This window comes from Scylla paramamosain, chromosome 6 (genome assembly GCF_035594125.1).
Source record: "Scylla paramamosain isolate STU-SP2022 chromosome 6, ASM3559412v1, whole genome shotgun sequence".
Classification (NCBI taxonomy): Eukaryota; Metazoa; Arthropoda; class Malacostraca; order Decapoda; family Portunidae; genus Scylla; species Scylla paramamosain.
Genome location: NC_087156.1, coordinates 27,396,784 through 27,418,370, shown reverse-complemented (window position 1 = coordinate 27,418,370; position 21,587 = coordinate 27,396,784). Strand labels below are relative to the sequence as shown.

Genomic DNA, 21,587 nt, shown 5'->3' with positions numbered 1-21,587 from the left:
ATAGGTGCATTAGATCAAGTTTTTTTTTTTAGAAGTTCAACCTTTAATGGATAATGTAGAGTATTTGTGCTTTACACAATGCAAAGCATTTCCTTTATCCACTGGAGTCATTGCTGGAGTTAAAAATGAGATTTAATAATAAATGAAGAAAAACAAATTGGAATGGCTTCCCTGTGTTTGGAAGTGATGCCAGCTGTTTATGCAGCAAGTAGCTTCTTTTTGTGACCTGTTTTGCTTTGTTATGCTTCTTAGTTCATCCATTTTTTGCTTCTCTTATTCTTATACTCCTGCTTCACTACTACACTGGTTCCTCAGTTTTTTTTTTTTTTTTTTTTTTTTTTTTTTTTTTTTGCAACTCTTGTGTTGAAGACTTTTAAATACATTTTGTCATCTTTCCAATAAACAGTAGTGGTGGCAGGTTGGTGTGGTGACCCAGGAACTTTGAAATTATACTAGCCAAAATTAGTGCTAGATTAGTGATGGAACCAGATCAGTTATTGCCAGATTAGTGATGGGTGGCCTGTATTTGCAGTGGAAAATACTTTTATTTTGCTCTAATTTCCACCAGAGGTGGCAGCTGTTGTCTTTCAGAAGTGAAGGTTGGTGTCTTTTTATAATATAGGGTCTTTTTTGTACTTTTTTTTATTGTTCATACTTGTCTAATTCTCCTATTCTTCAAATGGTGATAGGAATTCTCATATGCAATGTTTGCTTGCTTCTCTGAGGCAGCTTGGTTTCTGTGGACAAGTTGTGACTGGCACTTAGCTTAGTTCAGTTATTGATAAGTTGAGATGAGGATTAATAATGTCACAGGAAACTTGTAAAATTATGAGACAAAATTGTAAGGTTTTAAAATTTTGACTGCTGTTCACTTATTAAATTTGTCTTGTTTCAAGCATAAGGATGCTGTGGACCCCAAAGTGTTGGTTGCTCAGGTAAATATTGGTAATACTGCTTTTCAGCTTTTTCAGTATTTGCTTTGTCATGTTGACTGATCAGGTAAGAAACAACTTTTATCTGTTTTGTGGACTGCACAATAGATAGTTTCTTACCTCAGAAATGATTAAATTTAAGTATTGAGCTATATTTATTTCATAAGACAGAAACCTAAGATAAAATTATCTTACAAAATATGATACATATAGTACTAAATGTGGCTTATTTGGAACAGAAGATTGACTTGTATGAATTTAACTTTTACATTTTTTTTTTTTTTTTTTTTTGTATACTGCCCTTCCTATGGGCAATGGAATTTCTGATGGCTGCATGCTACTGCTATTTCATCCAAGCCATATTAAGAAAAAAAAAATGAGCACTTTCAAGGATTTAGATAATTTTAAATAGTTCTTATTTCACTTTGAGTAAACAATTTAGCTGTTCAGATGATAGTCCATTGTTAACTAAATGGAATTGTGTTTTGTCTCATCCCAAGCTTCAGGCAGAGCAGGAATTGCTAGAAGTAAGCACCTAGTTTACTTTGTGGTCGTAGGCAACACTAGAGACATGTATGTAGTTGGGATAATATATTCTGTGCCCCTCCACTGACATTTATGCTGAATGATTGTTGATAGTAGGATAACTTCAAACACTCTTCTCCTTTTTTTAGCACTGTATGTTATATATATGTGTATGCTTGCATGCATGAAGAATGATGTTATTTTTATGTTAAATGATTTACATGAGCATTTCTTTTCCAGGCTGAGGCAGAACTAAGGAAGGCTCAGGCAGATTTTGATCGACAAACTGAAATAACAAAGTTGCTTCTAGAGGGTGTGAGGTAAGATTATTGTGATATATCTTAGGCTTATTATTCTTCATGTTCAGTTGACCCTGCAGATGAGCATACTCTGCATTTCTGTGTTATTTGGTAGACAACCAATTTGATAGGAATCAAGCAATGTAGAGAACACACAAAGTGCCCATCTTCTGATATTTCTACAGCTTCTGAATAGGGCAGGGCTCTTAGCTACGTACTTTATGTCTTATCTGCCCCTGTATAGAATATAGCTTTCATATGCAATACTTACAGAGCCATCTCAGTCTTCTCACTACTGCATTAATATACTTGATTCTCGTCCTTTCCTCAGTGTATTTTTCAAGTGAGAAATTTACTTGTACTAATGAGACCTGTTTAGAATAAAATGTTTCTCTGTATGACTTGTGGTTTAAATCAGGTGGACTTGTTTACAAGTGCAAACATATTTCTCTGCAATATTCCTAATCTTACGAGTGTGTTATGTTGGACAGGTCCTCGCAGGCTGCTCACCTGCGGCACCTCAATGAACTGGTGGAGGCACAGGCGCAGTACTATGAACAGTGCCACAAGGTTATGACTGACGTGCAGAAGGAAATGGCCAGGTGAGCGGTTTCTGGTAACACACTGATATTGAGCAGTACTTCATGGAGTAGTTGTAGGTTATATTTTACATTGTGCTGTTTGCTTAAATTTTTAACTGAACCAATGGTTTTCTTGTTGTGTTTACACCTCAGAGAGTTACCATATTAGCATGTTGAATAGAGCAAAAGAAAGTGACTGCAACAGTCACGTTTTCCTTTTTAGTCTCAGAAGGAGGCTCCTTGTGTACATGGATCAGCCCATCTCTAATGACATCTTACTGAGCTGCAGAGTTATATGCATTTCCTTTTGTAGCAATCATCAGACCTGTGAAACCTTGTGTTTTATTGTCATATGAACACAAGCCCTTGATTTAATTAGTATATCATTAGGGAGGAGAAGCTGACTGAAAATTGGGGCAAATTGCATCACAAAGTGATATAACTTGTGCCACTATATTCTGTTCAGTTAAATCATACTCAGCAGTCTGTGCATGCCTTTTTGGTCTTTTCTATTTTTTTTTTTTTCACCTCTGCCAACATGCAGGTGATTTCTGTTTCTTACATATTCTTAGAAGACCCTGTTGAATATAGTTGAATATAGTCATTACAAATTGATATTGAGAGTAAAATGTGTGAAATTTGTGTGGATGGATTATAAATGCAGATATAAATCAGTCATGTAGTAGGTTACAGGTGAGTCTGCTTACCAAATCTCCAATGAAATTTTCATATTTTAATCAATGTCTCTGAAACTACATATTTCAGCTTCTGTTAATAGTAATCAGTGATATAAATGCTATGGAACTGGAAGCAAAATTCAACAACAAGGCTTTTAATTTTTAAGCTTTACTGTTTAAGAAGAATGGTGGTGAAATGGTTAATTGAAAATGGAAGTAGTAGTCAACAACAAAGAAATTGCTTCATAAGCTATGAGTGTCTTTGATGACATGTAGACACCTCAAGTGTGAACCAAGGATCCGTTGGAAACATTTTACATAAGAGTATTTTTGGTTCTACATTGATATCTAATACAAGTTCTTACCAACAAACAGATGGCCTCATTCTTTCACATGTATCTTCAATTATCAACTTATTTAAGATGATGAGTATCTACATTTGATTAAGTCTCACCATCTGTTTGTGTGTTCTATACATCCATTCTTATTTCAGTTTTTATTTTTGTGTTCATTGACATGCTCATTATTACCTGATTGTTTTGTACTGTTTATCTTGCTCATTTACATGTTTACTCTATGTTCAATTATCATATTTGTACAATTGCTATCCTTTTCCTGTATCGTGTTATCTGCAAGTTCTTTGGGCTTGTTCTTTTGGGGAAATGTGATTCCTGATGAAGCCTTGTCCCACTCCTTTAACCTTGCTAAGTGAAGTTCCTCTGCTCTCCACTTACGATGGGGTTATCTCCCAATAAACCTGTTATACGTTCAACTATTTTTAAGGTGGGTTATGTTATAGGTGCTTTCTGCAAATGTTAATCTGTCATGCAGCATTTTTTCTTATAGTATACATTTTTACCCGTTTGTGAAAATTTTATGTTTTGGAAAGTACATATATTGGCAAAGTTTGGTAGTATACTCTGATCACCAAATATTAATTTTATTTTGTTAGACTCACCACTCCACTGTAGGGTATATTCATAATAATGCTTCAGTGACTGTGTGTGTGTATGTGTGTGTGTGTGTGTGAAGGAAATCAAATTTTTAGTGGATCAAGTTATGAAATTGGTAGGAATCAGGCAAATATTGCCTTAGGAGGCCTTGCCAGAGACAAACCATCAAGAATAGATTAAGTGAAAAATCCTAAGTACTGTGTGTTACTTGGACAATATCTCTCTCTCTCTCTCTCTCTCTCTCTCTCTCTCTCTCTCTCTCTCTCTCTCTCTCTCTCTCTCTCTCTCTCTCTCTCTCTCTCTCTCTCTCTCTCTCTCTCTCTCTCTCTCTCTCTCTTGTCTTCACTGAGGCAATTTGCTATGAATTAGTGGCATATAAAATGAAGGTAAAAAATTCCACTAACAAATGGCTCCTGCATTATAGCATTTTCTACTGCTTTGATACTCTGTATCTCATGATTTCATGTACCACACTAATGTTGCAGTACTGAAGAACTGTGTAATGATAGATTATATAAACTGTAGATAGGAAAGCCTTACAGTGTATCGAGATGACATATAGAAGCCTGACATTTGAGCGACACAAGAAAAATTCAGAAAGGCAAGATATTTGAACATCACAAAAAAGTACAGTTTCTCCCATAGAAATACAGACTTTTAGAATGGACCTGAAGAAGTGATAGATGCAAGTAGGAAATACTTAACAAATAATAATACTGAGAGAGAAAGGTATGAATGTAGATCATGGCTTTCATACTATAATTAGGTAAATAAACACACACACATACACACACACACACACACACACATGGTGGCACAAAGATGCCATGAAAGATCACCACTTTTGCCTACTGCTTTGGACCCTTTTCTGGGACTGGCATCTCAGTGGGTATTTTTTTTTTATTGGATTTTTGTTGCCCCTAGCCAGTGTCCCTCCTACATAAATAAAAAAAAAGCTGAAGCTTAAAAATTATGTATACAAATATAGATGGTTTGGCGTTGAGCCTATTGGAACTTAAAGACTACCTAAAGAACGATAAACCAGATGTGGTGTGTTTAATGGAAACCAGACTAAAAGAGGAAATAAAGATGAGATTTGCAAAGGAAGGTTATAGCACATAGAGGAGAGACCAAAAAGGAAAGGGAGAAGGAGGAGTGATGATATTGGTAAAAGAAGATATTGTTGTTGAGGAAGTGGAATATGGTGATTGAATGGCAGAAACTTTGAGTGTTGTGATTAAGATCAAAGGAGGTGAAAAAAGGAAAGTTATTGTGATGTACATATCACCAAAAACTAATGCATGGGAGACCAATAGATATAAAACTATGCAACTAGATGCAAGAAAAAAGCATAGAGGAAATGATAAGGAAAAGTAACAAAGTGCTCTTCGTAGGCAACTTCAACACTAAAGGAATTAATTGGGAGGAGATGGAAGTGAAAGAAAATGTCGGGTCATGGAGTGAAGAACTTATGCAAACCATGATGGTAAATACATTGAGACAGTGGGTGAACAAACCAACAAGATGCAGAGGAGAAGAACCATCACAGTTGGATTTAGTGTTTATGAAAACCCCAGAAAGTAGACCAAGTACCGTATTGTATGGTTCATAAGACGCACCTTTTCTCCAAAAAAAAGTCTCAGGAAATGAGCCTGCGTCTTATGAGGCCAAGGTTCAGCATTGAGGCAGTGGTTGGTGGTAAGTCTATGTCAATAGAGGCTCTAAAATCAAACCCCAGACATCTTTGCACATGTAAAAAAAGTGATGATTGGTACTACACCACAAAACAACTCTTTTCTTTCAAGGTAACAATATATAATAGATCATATTTATTGGTAATTCACATAGAATGACACCAGTCAGGAAGAATTTACCTAAGTGACCATGCACCATGCATTGCATGTACCAAAACAAACACGCGGTCAGTTATGCTTCGAACCCAGTGACATGGGCAAGCTTTACTGTGTTCTTTACAGTGTGATGCTGTTACTCCTCGAGGTAAGATGCACTTTCATACAATTAAAATTGCACCTATCTTTTAACATTCTTATGAACAAACTTTATTACCCCTGTAGTCTCTCACAGTCACTGCCAACGCCATATGCCAGGTACATGTTTACATCTCACAACAGGATTGGTATGTAGGCTACTAGCAAATATTAAAGTTTTTAAATGCAAAATATTGGGATCTAATAATTATCTAAATATGATATGTATTGTCTGAGTCCATTGGGAAGAAGTGATCATGTGACAATAAAAATAGTACTACAGGAGGAAACTGTTGCACAGGAATGAACAATTTAGAAATGTGAGACAAACTATACTAAGGCAAACTTTGCAGAGCTTAATAAATTTCATGGAAAAATTAACTGGAAAGAGCTATCTGAAGGTAAAGTAGTGCATGAAAAAATATGAGATGTTTTTGAGCAAGTATAGAGAGAGGGTGCAACAGTTTGTACCAAGTTATAAAGTTAAAATTGGGAAGCATGAATGGTATAATGCCAGGTGTGTAGAAGCAAAAAAGAAAAAGGGCATGGAGGAAAATGATGAGAAATCTGAGCAGAAATAATACTATGAAAAAATACTAAAAAGCAAGGAATGAATATGGTATAGTATGAAGAGAAGAAGAAAGAAATTTTGAAAGTGACATAGTAAGAAAATGCAAGGAAGAGCCCAAAGTCTTTTCCACATACGTAAATGGAAAAATGATACATAGGGATGACAAACATGTTAAAAAGAGAAGAAAGAATTTATGAAAGTACTGAGGAGATGAGTGAACTAATGAATGAGAGTTTTCGATCTGTGTTTACAAAGGAAATTGATTTTGTGGTGCCAAAAGTAGTATCACAGAATGAGTGAATACAGGAGATACAAGTAAAGAGACAAGAATTCAAGAAACTGTTGGAAGAGCTAGATGTTAGAAGAGCTATGGGACCAGATCAAGTAAATGGATGGATATTAAAAGAATGCAGAGAACAAATGGAGGAACCCATATGGAATATAATTGACAGCTCATTGAGAGAAGGAAAAGAGCTAACATAATTCCAGTATACAAAGGGGGAAATAAAATGGAATCATTAAATTACAGACCAGTGTCACTAACAAGTATTTTCAGCAAACTTTGTGAAATAATAATTAAAGATAGATGGGTGCAATATTTAGAAGATGGAAAGATAATGACAGAAAAGCAATTTGGACTCGGGAAAGGGAGATCTTGTGTCACAAATTTACTGAGCTTTTATACGAGAGTAATAGATGGATTGCAAGAGAGGGATGGATGGGTTGATGTGGTATACCTGGATCTCAAAAAAAGTATTTGATAATGTTCCTCATACAAGCCTTATGTGGAAGGGGAACTAAAGGGAGCAATGTTGAAATAGACGGATGTTTATTTAGAAGGGAGGGAAATGAGAACAGCAGTCAGAGACACTAAATCAAGTTGCTGCGAAGTGACAAATTGGATACCACAAGAATCTGTGTTGTCACCTGTTATGTTTCAGATATATGTAAATGATATGACAGAAGATCTAAATAGTTATATAAACTTTTTTGCTGATGATACAAAAATAATGAAAACAGTAAAGGATGAAAATGACTGCAAGGAGTTACATAAGGATATTGACAAGATACATGCATGGAGCCAAAGATGGAAACTAGAATTTAATGCCAGAAAATGCCAAGTGTTGAAAATAGGAAAAAGTAAAAAGAGACTTTCATGGAATTACAAAATGGGAGGAGAAATGATAACAAAAAGTAATGAAGAAAAAGATTTGGGAGTAATGATCCAGGACACACCATCACCTGAAAGGCACATGAATGGAATATGCGGCTCTACATATAGATTGTTAACAAACATTAGGATGGTGTTTAACTATTTAGATAAAGAAATGATGAAGAAAATGATAACAAGCATGACATGACCTAAATTGGAATATGCAGCAGTAGTTTTGGGCAACAAAGATGGCACCAGAATTGAAAGACCTAAGCTATGAAGAAAGATTTGAAAAGATAGGATTACCAACACTACAGAAGAAAAGAGAAAGAGCAGACTTGATAACAATGTACAAATTAGTAAACAGTATAGAAAGAATAGACAAATTACTTGGTACCACAGATGGAGAAGGGAGAGAGATGGATGAGGGGGCATGGAAAGAAAATAAAAAGGAATGGATGTTCAAGCGACATCAAGAAATACAGCTTCCCGTATCGAACTATTGAAATCTGAAATGATTTGAAGGAAGAGGTGGTTGTGGCAAACAGTGTATGCATGATCAAAGAGAAACTGGATAAATATGGTTATGGAGACAACAAAATGCACTTTGGCTTGTGCCCTGTACAATACCACTAGGTAAATACAACTAGGTAAATACGCACACACACACGATATGGAGATGGGACAGCACGAGCCTAGTGTGGCTCTTGTGCTGTATTTCACAACTAGTGAAGTACACACACACACACACACACACACACACACACACACACACACACACACACACACACACACACACACACACACACACACACACACACACACACAAAAGAGGAAGTTGATGAAATCATCAAAATGTTAGATGTGAGAAAGGCCACAGGACTGGATGGAGTGTCAGGATGGGTAATAAAAGAATGCAGTAACCAGCTTAGTGATAAATTACATACCATCATATGTACCTCTATTAATGAAGGAATAGTCCCACAGGATTAGAAAAGGGCAAACATCGTACCCATATTTAAAGGAGGAGACACACAAGACTCACTAAATTATAGATCGGTTTCGCTGACATGTGTGGTTACAAAAATATGTGAAAGGATAATAAAAAACAAATGGGCCAAGTTTTTCGAAGATAAGGACATTCTCACAACTTGTCAGTTTGGCTTTAGAAAAGGGAGATCTTGTGTCATTTATTATTCTAGATTTAAGAAAAGCTTTTGATAAAGTGCTGCATAATAGACTGCTGTGGAAACTGGAAAAGATAGGTGGTGTAAATGAAAAAATTCTGAAATGGATAGACGATTTCCTTAAAAACAGAGAGATGCAAACAGTAATTAGGGACCAGACATCAGTGTAGAGCCTAGTATTAAGTGGGGTCCCCCAAGGATCATTGTTGGCACCAATAATGTTTATGGTGTATATAAATGATATGGTGGAGAATGTATCCAGCTATGTGAGTCTTTTTGCTGATGATGCAAAACTTATGAGAAGAGTGAAGGGAATGGAAGATTGTGAAGAATTACAGAGATATAGACAAGGTGTGGGAGTGGAGCAACAGATGGCAAATGGAATTTAACTCTGGTAAGTGTAAAAAGATGGAATTTGGAAAAAGTAACAGAAGGTGTAGCTATAACTAAAAGATGGGAAATGAAACAATAAATAAGAGAACAAGAGAAAAAGATCTGGGAGTGATTTTCTCAGAGAATTTATCACCAGAAAAACATATTAACAAGATAACAGGTGAAACTTTCAGCCTACTAAGAAATATAAGAGTTGCCTTTGCTTATCTGGATATAGAAATGATGAGGAAAATAATCACCACAATGATACGTCCAAGATTAGAATATGCAGCGGTAATTTGGTCCCCACATGAAAAAAACACATAAGAAAGTTGGAAGGAATATAGAGAGCAGCAACAGAGATGATAACAGAATTGCAAGATTTGTCATATGAAGAGCAACTAGCTTGAATGCAACTTCCAACCTTGGAAAAGAGACGAGAGAGAGGTGACTTGATTGCATTGTACAGATTGCTGAGTGGGATGGAAAAACTAGATAGGGAACATCTCTTTATAATGAACAAAAGAGAAACAAGAGGACATGGAAGAAAATTAAAAGGAACCAGCTGCAGAAGGGACATAAAGAAGTTTATCTTTCCTCATAGAAGCATAGAGGCATGGAATGGACTAGAAAGGGAAGTGGTGTGTGCTACAAATATTCATGACTTTAAGGAAAAGTTGGATAAAAAGAGTTATGGAGACAGGACAGTACAAGCTTAGCTCCTCTCCTGTATGTCACAACTAGGTAAATACACACATACACACACACACACACACACACACACACACACACACACACACACACACACACACACACACACACACACACACACACACTTCAGGAGTATTTTAACATTTATCACTATCAAACTATTTTTTTCCATTACTTGGATTGAAGTTCTTAATTTTCAATGCATTTGGCATTTGTCCTATCCTCAGAGTTGCCCCATAATCCCACAAAAAAAAAAAAAAAAAAAAAAAAAAAAAAATATATATATATATATATATATATATATATATATATATATATATATATATATATATATATATATATATATATATATATATATATATATATATATATATATATATATATATATATATATATATATATATATATATATATATATATATATATATATATATGTATATATATATATATATGCTTTAATTCTTTGCTTTAAGTTCTAAATTCTCTTTTCCAATGTAATGACACATCTCTGCCATTCTAGTCATTGTTGCAGCAATACCCATCCCCAAATAAGGAAACTTTACCACTTGCTCAAGTGTCTTATCATTTTAAATTATCTTGCCATATCCTTAGATATTGGCTCTACTACAGCAAACTTTAGTTTATTTTCTTGTTAAAAATGTTTGAAAATATATTATATGTCAGTGACATTCTGGATTAAGGTCTGGGAAAATGCTAATGTCACCATTGTTACTTTTTTTTTGGGGGGATGGGGGGTGGGAGTCACTATTAAAGTCTGCATGAACAGCTTGCAGTGAAAGTGGAGGATATCAGCAAAACATAAAATGGCATGCAATATCAAGTACAGTAGTATATACAAAGATGAAGCATACATTTTTTTCTTTATAGCTTTCATATTGTTGAACAAAGATTGTATAGCTATTTCCTTAAAGTTCAATGAAGTGTTAGTTGTGTATTCAGCATGCTTGTAAGTGCAATTTGTTTATTACATAAAGTAATGTCCTTGAAGCACTACATTAGAATATTTTCTTCTGTTTAGTGCAGTAGCATGGTTATGCATGTAGCACAACTTAGAACAATTGAGATCAGTATTTTTGCCAGTATGTTTTAGACTGAAGACCCAAAATTTTAAAAACAGAGCATTTAAAAGTACTTTAACTATGTACTTTGATTTAGTAAATATTTTTTACTCATAAACTCACATGACCAAACATACATAATACAATCACTTACTATCATAGATTTTCAAATGTTTAATAAATGCAAGGAATGTCATGTGGATTTTTAACATCATTGTGTTGGATAAGATTTGTAAATTTTCATTCCATTAGCCAGGAAATTATGCATATACAAAATGAATACACATGTAATAAACATCTAATCTTGAAGCTTATATTTATACTCATTGAATGACAGCTAATTCTTGGAAATGGTAATTTAAATTAGGATTAATTTAAATAGGTAAAGGCATATACATCTGTGTTTGTATGTGTGTGTGTGTGTGTGTGTGTGTGTGTGAGAGAGAGAGAGAGAGAGAGAGAGAGAGAGAGAGAGAGAGAGAGAGAGAGAGAGAGAGAGAGAGAGAGAAATCAGGTGTAAAAGCATGTATATGTGCATGTATGTGCTTGTGTGTCTGTGTGATTCTGTGTTTGACAAGTGTCCCCTCTTTCTTTCAGTGTCCCCTTCAACCCCTCGGCAGTGGGAGCTTTTGACAACAGTGTCCCAGTTTTCCAAATAAATGATGAAGAAATTGACTTAAAATCCCCCTCTTCACCATAACCCAGCCTTCCCCACATAATCAGGAATCAGCTGATCCCTCTTTCCTGCTCTTTCAGCCTCTTATGATTGTCCTATTCCTGTCTGTCTGTTTTGTTAGTGGTGTTTCATGCACTTATGTTATGTCTTGGTAGAGCAGAATGTTGAGATAGGGCTGTTAAGTGAGTTCAATGAACTGCAAAAGTACATTGCCTGTTAGGATTAGATCCACATGATGCCTTTATTGGTAGGGATATATAGTGGTGTGACTGTAAATATTGCAGAATAGAAAGGTTATTCTATGGTGCAACTGTATAGGAATCATAGAAATTATCCATATTGCCTGCCACTTCTTGCAGTTGCTTTATTTTAACTTTTGTTGCTTTGAGAGCAGCTATTTTATGGCTGATCTTGTTGATTGTGACAACATATCAGAACATATTGTGATATGGAAATGATTATCTTGTTGAATGTAAAAAGCTACTAATTTTGAGCCTGTAATTATAAGTTTAATTTCAAACAGAAATGGAGCACCGAATGCATGGCTACAGGAATTATTTTATTTATTTGTTTGTTTTTTGCTACATGTAGACCATATAAGACTTGCCATCCCAAACCAGTTTCCTGTATTTATCATGTGGACAGTGCATTTAGTGACAATTGGGTATCTAGAATAAGAGGAAGCCCATCTGATAATAACAATATTTATATTATGTCAAGACATGTTTGCAGAATGCTGCCATTTAATAGCTAGTTAGTTAGCAGCAATTCAGTAACATTTATCTAGCACTCATGACTATTAATATTCATCAGTACCTATGATCAGGACTGCCTCCAGCCAGTCTCACTGTGATTAGTATAACATAGGTTTACTCAAGTAGTGGCACCATTCATTAATAAGAACTGTCCACATCATCTCAGTAACCTCAGGAGGGCTCTCTGTGCTTACTCATGATGGAGATTGTGGTCAGTGCTGTTTTTCACCTTATTAGCATTACTGCCAGTAGTCTCCTAGATGCAACTTGGTTGCAAGATAGAGCATGAAACAGTAACTGGCAAGTTACAATAAGATCCTCAGCCATAACACTATTTAGGAAATAGTATAGAGAGGGAAAGCCGAAAGTGGCTGTAATGAATAGAAGAAACTATTTCTCAGTCTTAGGAAAGAAGCTACTCTCTGTTGTTAATATTGTGGGTGGGAAAATATATGCCCTGGAAGAGTGTGTACATACAAACTTGTTAGTCTCCTATAATACTTCTGTTGTTTGTTGTGCAAATCTTTGTTATGAATATTCTGATATTACTGTGATGTGTCATAACTTCCTCTAGTACAGTAGCAATAATAGACTATCTATTGTTCTACATTTTCCAAAGTATCACCATAAAAAAAGTGAAGAAATTTGTTGATGATATTAATTAATGTAAATTTTGATGCATTGTTAATGTTTGTCAGTTAATGATTATAAATACTGATGATAGTTACATACCTGAACTTCTTTATATAAGAAATCTACTGTACTTAAACCACAACTAAACCCACATTGCATAGTCTGCATTCTTCCATTGTTGCTACTGTTGCATTTTACTGAGAACTCTCATTGAGCAGCACCTGTAGAGATTGGCATGCTATATATCTGAGGCCACCTATTTGTTGAATATCTCTATAGATATATGATTTACCTAAAGTAATTGTTTCATAATTTCTGTACTTACAGTTGTAATAATGACCACAGTTCCCCTTTGCCTTTTCTCCACTAAGTAAAGTGTTTTCTTTTGTTTATTAATGAATAGCTATGTAACTTAATGCATTTGTTGCAGAATGTGATGAATGTAGGAAGTATTCAGGATGACACAGTTGCTTGCCACAGCATATTTTCCTTTGTTAATGAACAAAAATGCAGTCAGTGTAAGCTAATTACTTTCAGGGTATATGTAGGACTCTTCATGAGATTGTCAAATAATGCTTTGTAGTTCATATCCAACCTAGTGAATCTCATCATAAAGGGTCAGTGAAGAACAGTGCTGTGTGTGTGTGTGTGTGTGTGTGTGTGTGTGTGTGTGTGTGTGTGTGTGTGTGTGTGTGTTTATCTAGTTGTTGTATTTGCCTAGTAATATACAGGGAGTGAGCCAGGCTTGTAGGGTCCTGTCTCCATATTTCGTGTTATCAAATTCCTCCTTAAACTCGTGAAAGTTTCTGGCATGAACTACCTCTCTCTCAAGATCATTCCATGCATCAGTACATCTGTATGTGAAGTGGAACCTTTTATATCCCTTGGACATGTTGTCTTCTTTAGTTTCTTTCTGTACCCTTTTGATTCTCTAATGTCCTACACAAACACGTCATTCCCACCAAAAGGCTCTAATTTATTAATTGCTCTGTATATCACTTTCAAGGTCCTTTTCTCTTTTTTCCTAGTCAATAATTTATGTTTCTTTTGTGATGTTGTTTAAGTGCTTCTCTTAGGATAAGATACTTTAAATCATCACTCCCAAAATCCTTTTCCTATTCCAATTTATTATTTTTTTTTCATTTCCCATTTTCTAATTTCAGTTTAGATGTTTAGAATCTTTCCCCATCTCCATAACTTTGCTTTTTTTGGTGTTAAATGCCATCTCCCACTCTTTGTTCCATTCATAAATTGTATTATCTTTCTATGTCACATGTTTTCTTTAACATCTTAGCATCATCAGCTAAAAGACTTGTATGAGTATAGCTGCTTACTTCATCCACCTTGTCATCCATGTATATCAGGAACTTCACTGTTGGTAACACTGATCCCTGTGGCACTCCACTAGTTGCTCCTCATCTTCTACCCATTCACATATTTTATCTATTTCTATTCTCATTTGTGTGTCTCTCTTAAATGATCTTCCATCCATCTCAGGATGTTTCCCTTCAAGCCTCCTTCAGTTCTTGACAAAATTTTTTTACTCATATAAGTAGGAGGGTTCTCAATGGGATTTCAATCCTTTAGACTTCAGACATGTCATCAGACATCTAGTTACAGTTTCTAGCAAGTGTTGCAGGCACAATAGGTCGAAATTCTTCTGGATGTCATGAATCTGGTGTTCCAGCTTGACCATGGTCAATGTGTTGATGTCTTGTAATTTGCTCTTGATGAGTCCCCATAAAGAAACTGTAAGGCTCAAATCAGGTTAATTGCAGGGCCAGTCCTTCCCAAATGACTTAATGTTCTCCACCCACCTCAGCACAGCACCTTCTTGGCTCTATGGCTCGAAGTACTATTGTCCATGAGTCAGCGTGTCTTTTCAAAGTTGTACCCCAGGTTTTCATTCAGCAGTTCACTGTTTTGGTCTGTGTTCAGTTTTGTTTCATAGTAACACAACAAGGCTGCTGGTTCCATGGTACCCAAAGCAGCCCCAGACTGTGAGCCTATCTGGAAATTTAACAATTGGAACATAAAACTTGGGGTCAAGAGTCATTCTACATAATACACTCCACATCATGCAAAAGTGGCCTCATCACACCACACTACCATTGACCATTGCTTATGAGTCCAGTTTTGATATTTTTTAAAACTTTCTGGCAATTATTCACTTATCAGGTCATTAGAAATGCCTTTCTGCATGAGATGCAATGCTTGTATTTCAGGGGCACTGATCTTGTAGATACATTACTCACTAACTGTTTGTTAGACCCCTTTATTTCTTATGAACACAGGCAGGGATTCTTCTTAACTTTCCTCTAATTGTCAAGGTCATAGTATCAACAGTGTATGGTCTGCCAGATTGTTTCTTGTGGGAGGTGGTGATGCACTCCCAGTCTTATAAGAACACTTGGCACGCAATAGAGCTCTGGTCTCTGTGCATATCTCCTTCACAGACTTCCCACACCTAATTAATGCTAACACAACAACAATATCAGACTCTGGTAAATCCTTGCCTCTTTCCATTTCATCAAATGGTGGCTCAAAAGGTGTCACAGTAAGGGCAAAATCCAGTACATGTGGTGGATTGAATGTCTCAAGGTCAGCCCTCTAGCACTGCCCCCGGGGAACTGGTGAATCATTGAGGTTGCTCATGTGTTACTGTGGACTCCTTCTCCTTCAAGTATCTAAACATATTGCGAGATGAAGAGACCGTAGTGAATCTTGCTTTAGATTTCACAATTTTTGTGATTTTCATGTGAAAACATCTAATATTTTGTTCAGGACTGCCTTTTTCAGATCCAGGTTTACACCATCAACCTGACCATCCCATGTATGTAATTCATTTATGACCTTTGTGTAAAAATGCAGTAAGTTGGTGGTACAAGATCTACATCTGAATCAATATTATTGCATCAAGATCTTAAGCTCTTCCAAGTATTTTATCACTTATCTTTAATTGTGATTTTGCATAGTTTAGCTGCCACACTGGTCTGTGACGCAGGTCTATAATTAAAGAGGTCTTCCTTATTTCCTCCTTACCTTTTTCCATTCAAATGGTACAGCTGCTTCTCTCATTGAATATATTATCAGCTGTATTTTGTCCACCAACTGGTTCTTACATTCTCATAGGATCCAATTAGAGATTCTGTCTTTGCCAGGAACATTTGTTACATCCAAATTTTTTAATGGTTTCATTACTTCCTGTAGATTCACCTCAATCACTTCTGGTGCTTCTTGTCTGTAGGTTACCTCTGGCACAGAATCACTTTCCTTTATGAAAGCTTGAAAATATTCACTAGTTTTGCTTGTTCCTTTGATTCTTTATAGACTGTATTACCAATCCATAACTTACTAATTCCCACCTTTTGTTTAAATTTTTCACTAATAAACCTATAGAAGTTCTTTGGTTCATCCTTGGACTTCTTAGTGATGCTTCTAAATTTTTTTTCCTCCCTTTTGATTCTCACATAATCATTTCTAACCTTATGATATTCTTGCTTTGTTCTGTTGTTTCATTTCCTCCATGTATTCTATGTAATATTTGCTTTTCTTTTTTTGCAATGTCACATTGGTTATTGAACTAGTCTGTTTTGTGTTTTTCTCTTCCAGTTAATCTTGGATTCATATTTATCCACCTACCAAGGTGTAGCGTACAGGACCTGAGCTACACTTATGTGATCCTGTCTCAGTGTCTGTATTTACTCAGTCTTGTTCATCTGATGTAAACCCTTTGCTGTTGCCATGTCTTTGTTTAGTTCATTCCATTTATCTATATCTCTGGGGAGCTAGTGTATTTGTGCTATTCAAGCTTTTTTTTTTCCTCATATTTTACGTACACTTAAGTATTCAATTTCTCTTATCCTCTGTAATAGTATGTCTCTTCTCTTTAATTCTTATAATTCTTTATAAATTTATTTATGAATAACTAATTCTCCTCTCTCTTCTCTTCGTGTTAGCAGCTCCATTTTTCAATATTTCCTTATTGATTAGATTTTCTCAGTGTGTGCAAATCTTGACGTTTTTATCCTTGTATATCCTATTTATATTTACACATGTTTTCTCGTGAGGAACAGTACAATTTTAGCATGCATGTTTGTCTCTTACCTGTGTGTGTGTGTGTGTGTGTGTGTGTGTGTGTGTGTGTGTGTGTGTGTGTGTGTGTGTGTGTGTGTGTGTGTGTTTAATTAGTTTTCTGCAGCTAGTTGTAAAGTTGTAAAGTACAGGATTTAAAACAAAACTTATGTTATCATGCCTTATATCAATTTTTGTTAACCTAGTTTTAAACTTATGGGTGTTCTTTGCATATACTATTTCTTCCTCAATATCATTCCAAATGTCGTTGCATCTGTTTGGGAGGCTGAATTTTTTTATAATCTTTCAATATTTTGTTGGTGTGTTTATTTTATTTTATTTATTCATGTTCACATAATTTAGTTTTATCTTTCTTCACTGTTAAGTTTTCTCTGTCAATGTTCAGATCCATTTAGCAATCCAAGTGTGTGTGTGTGTGTGTGTGTGTGTTTACCTAGTTGTATTGTACAGAGCACAAACCAAAGCTCATTTTGTTGTCACCATAACCATATTTATCCAGTTTCTCATTAAACATGTGTGCACTGTTTGCCACAACCCCCTCTTCCTTCGGATCATTCCAGATTTCAATAGTTCAATACAGGAAGCTATATTTCTTGACGTTACTCAAACATCCACCCTTCTTTATTTCTTCCCATGCCTCCCCCCCCATCTATCTCGCTCTCCCTTCATCTGTGGTATCAAGTCACTTCTGTCTATTCTTTCTATATTGTTTGCTAATTTGTACATTATTATCAGGTCTCCTCTTTCTCTTCTCTCCTGTAGTGGTGGTAATCCCATCTCTTCAAGTCTTTCTTCATAGCTTAAGTCTTTCAATTCTGGTGCCATCCTTGTTGCTATCCTCTGTATTCTTTCCAGTTTCTGTATATCTTTTTTTTTCTAAGTGGAGCCCAAACTACTGCTGTGTATTCCAATTTAGGTCATATCATGCTTATAATTTTCTTCATCATTTCTTTATCTAAATAGTTAAACGCCACCCTAATTTTTGTTAACAAGCTGTATATAAAGCCAAATATTCCATTCATGTGCCTTTCAGGTGATAGTGTGTCCTGGATCATTACTCACAAATCTTTTTCTTCATTATTTTTGTTATTATTTCTCCTCCCATTTTGTAATTCCATGAAGGTCTCTTTACTTTTTCTTATTTCCATCACTTGGCATTTTCTGGCATTAAATTCTAGTTTCCATCTTTGGCTCCATGCATGTATCTTGTCAGTATCCTTTTGTAAATCCTTGCAGTCATTTTCATCCTTTATTGTTTTCATTATTTTTGCATCATCAGTGAAAAAGTGTGTGTGTGTGTGTGTGTGTGTGTGTGTGTGTGTGTGTGTGTGTGTGTGTGTGTGTGTGTGTGTGTGTGTGTGTGTATGTGTGAAATTCACTGCTGTCTTGAGGATTGCATGCTGGTGGACACATGGTTGACAGTTGTACCCTCCTAATGAGAACTTAGAGCTTGTGTAGTCTAATGTATGGCTAAGATTAGGGCACTCAGTGCAGTAAATATCCGATCACTTTATTCAGAGTGGGTAATATCTTCTTGCTCATCATTGGAAATCTTTAATGGTCTAGGTGTGGTGCCAACTTCAGTCTGCAACAATATCATCACATAGTTAGCAAACTGTGTTTGAGTGTTTGTGTGTGTGATTTGAGCTAGGATTGCTACATTTTGTCTGTCCTGCATGCATCTGACTTGTTAAATCTTGAATACTCCTTACTTGTATCACTCCATATTTAATCCATTCCGAATATCTATAGCTGAGGAACTACATTATTTCCTACCATACAATTCATAATATTTTGTCATAGATATTGCTTTGTAAATCATGCTTGTTATACCGTGAAGGTCATGTTTTGAGCTGAGCCTAATGAGGTACCATACACTTCTGTTCAAAATAATGGCCTCTACCCTCTTTTCTGTATGATTTTTACTTTATCCATGTATGCAGGACTTAATCATAAGTGTATATTATAACCATAATCATATCATAGACATTCAACCTCTCAACATTTCCACATCCTTATAATTAAGTATTACTTTTATGTTTATCAGTAACCCATATGAATTCCCACTGATCATATTAACAGTAAATACTTGGAGGGAGACTTGCCCTTGGTGAAATGTACAGCTTCTGAGCCAAGTATAATTTCTGAAATAGCTTTAATATTTCTACTTCTATCAGAATAATCCTTATTGTCACTGGAATACAGCATATCATTCATATTTTTCATATTTTAAGTGCCTCTCTGCATCTGTTATAGTAAGTCTACTCCTTGATCTTATCTAATCCATCTTACTCCTTCATTATGTGTCCATTAATATCTTCATTGCAGCTTTATAAAGGTATATCTATCTGTATTTGTTTCACTCCAGTCAGAAAACCCAAGGCAAATTTTAAAACTTCCATAGCTTTATCTGTAATTGTAATTAGCCTTTCTCTTTGTAACTCCTCCATCTCCTCCACTCCCTATTGACAGCCCTGCCTCAGTATTGTATGGCCACACATACCCATTGGGTGCTGATATTTCAGCTCATGTATGCTATTTGAATCTTTATGTATCCCTCATGTGAATTGTAATCTGTTCATGAACTATATCAAGTGATGTTTATAGATCATTGCCAGAGAGGAACTGCAATGTTAGGGTGAACTAATGCTGCATCAAAATTATTTATTGTTTATTACATGTGTAGCAACATGCTAAAAATATCAAAAAATTATTTGTAATTAGTTAAATAGACCTGATAATATAGAACAAAATATTAAAGATGGTTGGTTTTAAGTAGTTGGTATTTTTAATTTTAAGTGCAGAATAACCTTATAAAAAATGAATATATATATATATATATATATATATATATATATATATATATATATATATATATATATATATATATATATATATATATATATATATATATATATATATATATATATATATATACACACACACACACACACACACACACACACACACACACACACACACTGTGGAACCTTGGTTCTCAAACTTAATTCATTCCTGAATGCTGTTTGAAATCTGAAGCGTTTGAAAACTGAAACCATTTTCCCCATAGGAATCAATGTAAAATGGATTAATCCATTCCCAGACACCGGTCTACACTGTCCTGGTGGGTTATGGCAGACATTCTCACAGCCAAGATGGCTGCTTCACATCTCCAGCTCACAAATTATTTATCCAGAAAGGATGTAATGAATGAACTTACTGACATGGAACTCACCAAAAGATACTGTGTAAACTGATCTAGTGAGTGAAGATTTACAGAGGGACACATAGAGAAGCCATCCACTTGCTGCCAAAACGAAGGTGATCATAACACGTAGACATCTTGCTGCTGGGAAAAGCTACTGGAAAAAAATGCAGTTGTGCAGTAGTGATGGCATTGGGAGTCATTGAGAGAGTCACAGGTGGCTCAGGAATTGTCACAGGTGACTCAGGATTACTCCTGAGTGCTGAAAATTATTTGTTTACATTGAGGCTTTTCAATGGGATCACATTTACCTTATTTTAAAGACTGAATTACTCTTACATTCTGCGGCTTTCCTCTAAATATATCAAAATGAAGTAGATATTCATAGAAACTATAAATTAGTAATAAACAGCAACTTTTGCTATATCTTTTAATATATGAAATCAAGTAACTTTGTTCATGAACTGAAGTATGGTACCACAACTGAAGCAATAATGAGTTCAAAATTTTGTTTGAAGACTGAATTGTTCAAAAAGGGAGGCATTCGGTAACTGAGGTTCCACTGTGTGTGTGTATATATATATATATATATATATATATATATATATATATATATATATATATATATATATATATATATATATATATATATATATATAAAATTCCAAATCAATGAATGACGGTATTTTTATTTTCCCCAATAACATTATGTTTCATAACTTGTTCATTCTGTGTGTGTGTGTGTGTGTGTGTGTGTGGTGTGTGTGTGTGTGTGTGTGTGTGTGTGTGTGTGTGTGTGTGTGTGTGTGTGTGAGTGAATATTTACTTCACTGGAAATACTAAAAGAAATAGGATCCCAGAAGTATGTTATGTAAAACTGGTATGTGGATGAAAAATAATGCTACTTTACTATTGTTATAGCTTTACTGTGGTGCCTGAAAAGGCAGCTGGTGGCCCAGCCTCCACCACTGTGCCAGCACAGGCTGTAGGTGTCTCTGCCCCAACCACCATTCAAGATCCTGGGTCTCAGGAAGGTGGGAAAGGCCCCTGGAGACGTGCCAAGGTTGTATGTGATTATGATGCCACCTGCAGGGAAGAAATGAGTCTTATGATGAATGAGGTGAGCAGTAATAGGATATCTGTGCAGTACTATTGGATATATTTTGTTGGATTGTAAGTTACTATGTGATGATTG

At 35.4% G+C, this 21,587-nt stretch overlaps 1 protein-coding gene across 5 annotated transcripts in view; it reads left to right on the top strand.

Annotated features, from left to right (window-relative positions):
- The window catches only part of LOC135101554 (endophilin-B1-like), a 37,718-nt gene that overhangs the window by 9,512 nt on the left and 6,619 nt on the right, over nucleotides 1-21,587 (top strand). For 2 of the 5 annotated variants that reach the window (XM_064005653.1, XM_064005657.1), the window contains exons 6-10: nucleotides 897-935; nucleotides 1,433-1,459; nucleotides 1,698-1,777; nucleotides 2,248-2,358; nucleotides 21,314-21,512. In XM_064005653.1, coding sequence (XP_063861723.1) covers nucleotides 897-935; nucleotides 1,433-1,459; nucleotides 1,698-1,777; nucleotides 2,248-2,358; nucleotides 21,314-21,512 — 456 coding nt within the window. Of the gene's footprint in view, nucleotides 1-896; nucleotides 936-1,432; nucleotides 1,460-1,697; nucleotides 1,778-2,247; nucleotides 2,359-11,625; nucleotides 19,966-21,313; nucleotides 21,513-21,587 lie in introns of those variants that run through there. The other 3 variants (XM_064005656.1, XM_064005654.1, XM_064005655.1) reach the window with 3 other exon arrangements.